General features: G+C 36.7%; 1 protein-coding gene across 3 annotated transcripts in view; it reads right to left on the bottom strand.

Annotated features, from left to right (window-relative positions):
* LOC107684340 (E3 ubiquitin-protein ligase KCMF1) overlaps positions 1-9,570 on the bottom strand; it is a 59,170-nt gene that overhangs the window by 13,151 nt on the left and 36,449 nt on the right. For all 3 annotated transcript variants that reach the window (XR_001633845.1, XR_001633844.1, XM_016480571.1), the window contains exons 2-3: positions 7,724-7,891; positions 3,521-3,660 (exon numbers count right to left, since the gene is read on the bottom strand). Coding sequence is in view for 1 of the 3 variants with exons in the window: in XM_016480571.1 (XP_016336057.1) it covers positions 3,521-3,660; positions 7,724-7,891 (308 nt within the window). In the remaining 2 variants the exon portion in view is untranslated. The remainder of the gene's footprint in view (positions 1-3,520; positions 3,661-7,723; positions 7,892-9,570) is intronic.

Raw genomic sequence — 9,570 nt, 5'->3', positions numbered from 1 at the left:
TTTTATTTCTATAGCACAACTAAACACAACAACAGTTGACCAGTGTGCTTTACACCAATACAACAGACCGTAAAAAAAAAATATATCAATATATAATTAAGAAAATCATAAAAGCAAAAACACACAGTGCAATACATTTCATTACTGACCATATGCCAGTTCAAAAAGGTAAGTTTTTAACCTAGATTTAAAAACAGATATGGTTGGAGCAAATCTAATATTGGAGGGTAGTGCATTCCACAATCTGGGAGCAGCTACTGAAAAGGTACGGTCACCCCTACTTTTCAGTTTTGATTTCGGATTACGTAGCAATCTCTGATTAGCCGATTTGAGCGACACAACTGGACGATGTTCTGTCAGTAAATCCGAAAGGTAAGGAGGGGCCAGACCATTTAAAGATTTAAATACTAAAAGAAGAATTTTAAAATCAACACGGTATCGTACAGGCAGCCAGTTCAAAGTGTGTAGCACTGGAGTAATGTGGTCCCGTTTTTTAGTACATGTCAGAAGTCTTGCCGCCGCATTTTGTACCATCTGTAACCGGGATAAAGCTGATTGGCTAATCCCGTAGTACAGTGAATTACAATAGTCTAGCCTCGATGTTAAAAATGCATGAATTATTTTTTCAAAGTTATTAAAAGATAATATAGGTTTTACTTTAGCTAAAAGACGAAGCTGGAAAAAGCAGGATTTGACCACTGAGTTTATTTGCTTGTCAAATTTTAAACCATCATCGAACACAAAACCCAAGTTCTTTACCCAAGGCTTTGCAGGAAGTGTTGAATTAGGGTTATTTGACTAGGAGAATCAGATGAGCCAAAAACTATGATTTCAGTTTTATTCTCATTAAAATTGAGGAAATTTAAAGATAACCAAGCTTTCACGTCAGATAGGCAGGCCCTAAGTGTTTCCAGCCCATCAGTATTAGGTTTTAAGGGTAAATATACTTGAGTGTCGTCCGCATAGCAGTGGAACAACAACCCATATTTCCTCAAGGTAGACCCTAATGGGAGCATATATAGCGTGAAAAGAATGGGAGCTAAAATGGATCCCTGTGGGACACCACAGGAAAGAACAGCAGCCTCCGACGAATATTCCCCAATATTTACACTGAACTTCCTATTTGAAAGATAAGATCTAAACCATTCAAGGGCAGCTCCTTTGATACCAACACAATGCTCCAAGCGAGCAAGAAGGATAGCATGATCTACCGTATCAAAAGCCGCACTCAGATCTGGCAGCACAAGTACGGTACAATCCCCAGAATCGGCAGCTATTAACACATCGTTTAGAACCTTCAGGAGTGCGGTCTCTGTTGAATGATATTTTTTAAAACCTGATTGAAAAAGCTCGAATACCTTATTTTTATCTAGAAAACTCTGCAGTTGTTGCAGCACTGTCTTCTCTAAAATCTTTGAAATAAAAGGCAAGTTAGAAACAGGTCTAAAATTAGCCAAAACATTTAAGTCTAAGTTTGGTTTCTTTAACAAAGGGCGAACTATAGCATGTTTTAAAGCTTCCGGTACCGTGTATGTTTCCAGACATCGATTTATTATGTTTAAAAGATAAGGCCCCACTGCACCGAAAACTTGTTTTAAAAGAAATGGAGGGATGGCATCCATAGAGGAGCCTGACAGTTTTAATTGACCCACTATTTCTTGAAGATGAAGCTCGTGCTGCGCTGCCGTTTGAACTTTGAGCCGAGCGGATAAATGCTCCGTGTGGTGCGGTTCAAATCAGTAGCGCTGTTTCGTTTCGCTTTTGGCGCTTAAACTTTACATGGAACATTTGTCGAACTCTTGTTATCAAAGAAAATTATATTCCGATAATTATCATTATCGTTTTATCACCCAGCCCTACATGACAAAGATTGTAGTGCATGTAGTTCATGTAGTTTTAATGTTTAATTTAAAGTTTAATTAATTTAGGGCTGCAACTAACGATTATCGATAAATTGTTTTTTGATTAATCGGAAAAATAAAAAAAAACTATTTTCTTTATTTTAATTTTACTGACAAAAACACTATTCCACATTCTGCCCAATGTCCTTCAAACAAATGTGCCAACTGAATGCTATGAAAACATACAGTGTTTAACAATTTATTAGACCACCTGCCATAATAGAGAAAACACAAATATTTTAGGAATCTGTCAAAAAAAAATTTAAATCTAAAATGTCATTTGTCATTTATTTGGCAAATAACAAACCGAAAACAACTAAACAGTATTTATTCACATAATAATGGCTTTTGATAAAAAAATAAAAAAACACTATAAAGCACTTGACAATTTTTTTTCTGCCTTTCTTTCCCAGATAACAGCAATAATTATATTATAGCATTAAAAATAGCCTACTACTGTTACTAAAGAGCTTACGCATATTGGAGGACTAACCAATACAGAAAGCTAAAAAATGATTTAGGTAATTACAATACTGTTAAGAGCAGCAGTGGCACAAACCTTACAAAATTGGTTAAAAACCTTACATAAATTTGTTAATCACTGTAGGCTATATAGTGAATATAGTTGAAATCTCTAGATCAAAAATGTAAATAATAAAGACGAATAAAATCACAGTAACGTTCTGCAGGAACACACGTCGCGTGCACTTTGATCACAGTCAGTCTCCTCTTAGTGTCAATTTTTTATCCCGTAAAAGCGTCTGACATTTAGGCCTATATTCAGACAATTACACGCTGCTGTTTCTTAACAGTTTCTACTCTCATAAATTACTCGCACTGCATGTTGAATTCTAAACCTAAATTTAATGTTCAACAACAGATATTTCAGCACAATGAATGTTTCTGCGCTGAATATTGTCTCCCTCTCTACTGTGTTCCGTCTGTTTAACGCGCGTGCCCGCCGCGCCGGCGCTCTTTCAGTAATGATTTCAACTTAACGCAGACTGTCAGGGTGGGCCTTTATGCAAAAATGGAAAGGCTTGCGTGAATTCGTGACATTTACAGATAAGGATATGACCGTTAACTGAAAGTTTTTTGCGCTGAGGACGCACACACATATCTATCAAAGCGCCTGACAGGGCAAGCCATTGCACTAATGCATCAGCTTGAAGCTTAAAATAAAGATTTCTCATGTTTTGGGCAGCTTGGATCACGTACTTTTCCTGCAGGAGCTCATTCTGTTTCCTCCACTATTTTTAGATGCATTTTGTCCATAGAAATGCGTTATTCAGTGCTGTAATTTGATGCGACCGGCTGAAGTTGGACATGCACTGTGGGCAGACGCGACTAATCGATAATGAGAATCGTTGTCGATGATTTTCATTATCGATAATAATCGATTTTATCGATTAGTTGTTGCAGCCCTAAATTAATTAACGTATTTTTTGCTAGTGCAAGACAGCAAACACGCTCTTCTGATTGGCTGTGATTTGTGGTTGATTTTGTTACATCTAGTGTGGACAGACAATTTCAATTTGCTTGTCACTGGAATCTTATCACATCCGTTTAAGACACGGTGTAAAACACATGATTTCAACAAAGACAGCATGTGTACTCACCACCTCTGTAGAGGTCTCTGCGTGTTCTGAGGTCACGTGCTCCTGTAGAGATGTTTCCGTGTAGCCCATTTTACCACAGTAAGGACAAGTAAACGACTGAGGCTGCTCTACTGAGAATGCCTCCCCCCCATAATACAAGTCTGCAGAGAGTTCAGATAAAAGTTAAACACAGTTCCTTTATTTACCTTCACCATCATTACTAAGATTAGGGCTCAACAGTCAGGATGGTCTGTTCACATTCTTTTCAACATTACAATAGCGATGTAACGATTCACTCAACTCGCGATTCGATTCACGATTTTGATTTCACAATTTGATTTTCTCACAATTTTTTTTTACAAAATGAGATTGAAGACATTATACAGTAAATTAAAAGGTGTCGTTTTATAAGGCTATTGCTGCACGTTTCTTTGTGAAATTGAAATATAACAAAACTAAATTGAAATTTTAAAACAAACCCCAAATCCCCAAAGTTAGTTACACAAATAAAATAAATCTCTTAATATGAACAAACTAAGGGTGTACTCACACTAGGCATGGTTGCCTTGAACCGAGCGCGATTATCCCCCCTCCCCACTCCCCCGCTGGCCTGCACTCACACTTGCACTAAACTTTCCGGGCCGGAGCGCGCTTACATCATGTACGAGATAGCGGAGAAAACCACTTTCGCTAATATTCTGCCGAATAATTCATAATAATTAATTTATAATTTATGTTGTGCATTGATTTTCACTTGTATGTATCAGATAATTATTACGGAGGCAGCTGACATTAATTAAATAATTTGCAGCTTTACTCGCAAACTACATTTCCTGTTCATCAATAAGGTGAGAACCAGAACCATTATAAACCTAAATATACTTGATTGAATTAAATTAATTGAAAAGTGTAGTGTAGTAGTAATAGAATATGTTTGTGGTCGTAATGATGACAGCGCACACAAAACAGTATTTGTTCCGTGCGGTTAGCGCTCCCACTGCATGCATACCGCACCCAAGCCCAACCGAACCGTGCCCTGGCCCACCTCTTCCAACCGGGCCAGGGACGGCTAAACGAACCGGAGCACTCACACTAGTCAAACGAACCGGGCTTTGGGGGTCAAACGTGATCGGGCACGGTTCAAAACGCCTAGTGTGAGTACACACTAAGGCTTTGTCTGTGCTCTTTCCATTTAAAATTAGAGGCAACCACTGGATTTTAATCATGATCCAAACAAAGATGCAGCATACATGTTTTTAACAGTAGTAACATGTTTTACAGACTGTATAATTTCGAAATTTGAAGCAAAAACAGAATGGTCTGACTTTAGTTTTGTGAAACTATACTACATCAGGGCTCAACAATAAGGACTGCCCGATGGCCCGGGGGCCAGTGTGAAATACGTTCGGGACAGTAGACGGATTTGTCACTTGCCCGATCGGGCCACTGCAGCATCGTCACGACATTTTATCATTTGCATGTGCTTTCAAGCCTTGTTAATTTAAAAATTCAAGCGATTAAAAAGCATTTGTGCGCGAAAGACAACTCCATTCAGTATTCGCGCGCTGTGTTTTGTGTGAACAGCACACACACAGCCACGTCTCTGACTCTTGACATGCGCGAGCCGCCTGAATGGGCAAATACATACAAAAGTAGCCTATGTCAAAAGACCCGTCTTGCCAAGTAACTTTGTAGATTTAACAATGTTTAATCTATATTTCCTTTATACACTGGAGTACAGATGCACCGATCGACCGTCCATTTTTGTTTTATTTCAGACTATCTTCTGTTCCGTGCTTGCTTGCACACAAACTGCATTGCAATCATTTTCCCAATGGCCATTTGTGTGGAAATATTACGTTATTATTATAATTAGTCCGTAAACGGCCATTAACAGAGGCCAGAGACTATGAAGACAGACACAAAGAGGAGAAAATACTGTAGCGGTCAGAGCAAGATCACTGTTCACGATGCGCGAAATATAGGAAGAAAATCCAAACATTGAATTTTATATGAATGTGTTTCTGAGGGGAAACTGGCTGTTTTTAGAAATGGCGTTGTCTTTGTCTCCTTATAATGCATTTAAATTAGTGCTGCTGTGTTTACAGCGGTAACCAAGGAAACGCTGTATTACTGTTCCATAAGCGCCGCCTGCTGTCAGAGAGTGAATCTGCATCTCATTCAGCCCACCTGTTGTTTCTGTGTCATGCAGATGTTTTATGTAGCATAATTTCACAAAGCTGAAGTCAGATCACTCTGTTTTGGCTTCAGATTTTGAAATTATACAGTCTAATAAAACTCAAACATTGCACATGTATTGTTTTTTTTTCCTTCCAATTCATGATTAAAATGCAGTGGCTGCTTCTAATTTCAAATGGTTATCAAGGTGCAACACAGAGTGAAGAATATGCAAATGTTATTTTATATGTGATTTTTACATTTCTGTACCTGAACATACTACAAACATAACCTAAAGCATCATTTCATTCATCTTTGTGCTAAAGGCCTATATTTAATTGTGCTATTACTTGTAATTTGTTCATTTGTTTTTATTTACTGGCTGTCACTTGTCTTTAATAATGTTTAAACTTTATATTTATGTTTATTTTTGGCTAATGATTTTTGCTGTGGTATCGAAATTGAAATAGAGAATTGTAAAATCTAATTGGTATCTAAAATATTGGTGTCATATAAGCTTATTTATTAGAATACAAGATAAGATCAAAAACAATGATAACAGCAACAATTTTATTTTTTGTGGCAGGGCCAGTGAAAATGTTGGCAGGGCAAGTAAAAATTTAAACCACTGCCCCGACTGGGCCAGTAGAAAAATTCCTTAGCGTTGATCCCTGCTACATAAAACATATCTGAAGGAAACAGCAGACGAGCTGAATGAGATGCAGATCCACTCTCTGCCAGCAGGTGGCGCTTATGAACAGCAATGATACAGTGCTTCCTGGGTTACCGCTGTAAACAAAGCAGAGCTGCGCTTATGAATACTACTTTAATATGAATTATACAGAGACGAGATGAAAAGAAAACATCAACTAAACTTTTCTAAAGATAGTCAGTTCCCCTCAGAGATACATTCATATAAACTCCTACTCCAATTGTATCGAGATTTGTTTAGCATCTCAACCGATTTGAATCGTCACATATTTGAATCTATTTTCAACCGGCTCGTGGTTAATCGTTACATCCCTACATTACAATAAAACGTTTTTTAGAAACTGATTTTCTTGTAAGGCTGATATTAAACAAAATTGACATTGAGATATTTAGGTTTTCTGTGATATATATTGTGATATGAAAAGATATTATATGAAAAGAATTAACCATTCTAGAATGAGTTGGGTCATTTGTTCTATTGTGCAATATAAAAATAGTATTTTTTTCTTTTCTTTTAGGCCTCCATGATTTGAGAGAAACTTTTTTTTTTTTTTAAATTGGGTCTCCACACTTGGGTTTACTCTTTACAAGAACCAACTAAAACCTCTTTCAATGACCATAAATTGAAAAGTTACACACAAAAAAACTCTCTCCAACAAGCTTTCACAGGGCACATTCCCACTGTTTTTGACCAATCCTATAAAATATTAGGACTACAAGATAGTAATAATAATAGTGAATTTATTTTTATTATTATTACATAATATATTAAACAAAATAATATATTGTAATTAGGGATGCACCGATACCACTTTTTCCAGTACTCAGCTATACAGGCGTTAATACTGAATGTTTAACTATATTCATTGCATATACATATACTTCGTAGTAGACATCCTTAACTCCTTTCTGCTGTCTGTTGTTCTGTTGTCGGTGTTTCTTTGTTTGAATATGGCGCTTATCACATGCTGTGTGGTATCGGGGCATTTTATCGAGTACGAGTACAGGAGACCAGTATCGGGCCCGATACCAGTATCGGTGCATCCCTAATTGTAATATTGTAACTTCTGTATTGAAAACATTTTTTTTATTAAATTAAAATATTTAAGTATTATATACAAATAAATACATCACATACAATTACAATACTAATCTTTATGTCTTAATCTCTTCATTTTTTTAACAATTAAACCATCAAGCTTTTATTTTGACAAGTTGCCTGCCATGTATAGTGATATACATACATATATACAACAAAGCAGCTGAGCCATATAAGAAATAATGATGTGAAAATAAAGAGTGAATATTATGGCATTATTGGACATGACGGCTTACCAAAGTCTACCCTGGTTAGTATGCACTGCATTGGGTGCTCCGTGGTGTGTCTAGTTGTTGTGGCTCCACTTTCGTAGCAAGATGCACAAAGGTCGTAGTCGTAGCAAATTAAACACTTGTATCGGCGTCCTCTGAAGTTCCCTTTTAAACACGCATCACAGCTCACACCTGTGGGAGAACATGGAGACATTTAACTCAGAACAACAGCAGAAGCCCCTATGAAGAGCCCGATCGCATATATCACAGACACGGTTCCTGGTTAGTTTCTATCCATTCTAAAAAATACAACATCAACATTTCACATGACTCGCAGCAGACACCAGGGCAGAAAACTCATTCAAAGCAGCTTCACCTTGTTATGGGTGATATGCATGTGCGCAAAGCAGGAGGAAATCATATCACAGCACTGACCACTGGATTTTTTTGACATCTGGACAGTGGACTAAAAGAGGGTCAAATTTACACTGTCAGAACAAATGATTAAGGAAATGGCATATATTGTAATTCTCTCTCTTTGAGGGAGCAATAATCCACACTATACAATTAAGCTTTTTATGCAATTAAGCACAAAACAATAAAGCTATTTGTGACCCGTGCTGGCAAAACGAGTCGGAATGTGCACGGGCTAATTTTGCACGGGGTGTGCCCGAAGCGTGAATCCGTATGCAGAAAGGCATGGAAAACAAGTAACACGTTCTATGGAGCCACTAAAGGGTCATGGTTAGCCGCTTAGACTGTAGACTGTTACATTATAGTCAGTGTTTCCCCTAGGTTTACGGCTTTTGGGGGGGGGTTTAAATTAAATTTTATTAATCAAAAATCAAGTCTAATTAATTAAAATCATGAAACTTAAACAATTTAACATCAATTTATTAAAAGTTTAACAAAGATTACATGTTTAGGGTCCTATGAAATTTTTTTTTTTTTTCCAACCTTATGTTTTATTGTTACCAAATTCTGATTTAGCATGTCTAATTATTTGAAAGCATAAAAACAAGTTTCATTTATTCTTACAATAGCCTTATGATTTTTTGCTCAGAAATTCTGTGTTGTGTATTTACATTTTTAAGGCATAAAATATTCATTTAATCTAACTTTTACTTAATGAAAATTAAACAAATTTAATTTTTTGGAAAATAAAGGTCATTTAATAATACAATTAAAACATTGAAGAAATATTGTATGATTATTCCTTAAAAATAAGGTTTTAATCATTTTAGTAGTTGTCGTAGCAGCCTATTACGTACAGTCTACTGAACAATAGTAATATATTTCTGCCGCAATGCCTTCAAATTAAACCAAACTTTTATTTTAAGGGGTTGCCATGAATACCTTTACGTTTCTGTGTGTATATGATATGAGGATAGTTTTACTCAAATTAAACATTTAAACGCTCATGAAGTGACTCTCAGGGCAGTTGCAGACGCTAAAATCACCGCAAGCATCACGCGCGCTTCAGTACAAGTGGTAAACAAAACTGCACCTCTGCGCCATTCATTAACACAGAGACACGAAGAATTCATATTCAAATAGTCGTTTTGCGGCTTAATATTTATAAATACTAGTGGGAGTGTGCGCTCACGTGTGTGTGTGAGTGTGAGTGTGTGTGTGCGCGCACATCGGGGCGGAACTCCGCTGTGCATGAAACAGAGAGCGCGACCATAACATAGAGACCGAAATGACATGCCGTCGTGTAAATAAGATAAATAACATAAGGCTATTTAATTTGTTTAATAAAACAACAAGGTATAGACCCGTTCTATCGGAAAGGTAACTTTAAATGACTTCTGTTGTGATCTGGCGCTATAGAGAAAATATAATTAAATAAAATTAACTTGACCTTCAAG

The sequence above is a fragment of the Sinocyclocheilus anshuiensis genome, unplaced genomic scaffold (assembly GCF_001515605.1).
Source record: "Sinocyclocheilus anshuiensis isolate Anshui unplaced genomic scaffold, SAMN03320099.WGS_v1.1 scaffold29, whole genome shotgun sequence".
In the NCBI taxonomy this organism is placed as follows: Eukaryota; Metazoa; Chordata; class Actinopteri; order Cypriniformes; family Cyprinidae; genus Sinocyclocheilus; species Sinocyclocheilus anshuiensis.
This window is presented reverse-complemented; position numbering and strand designations above follow the sequence as displayed.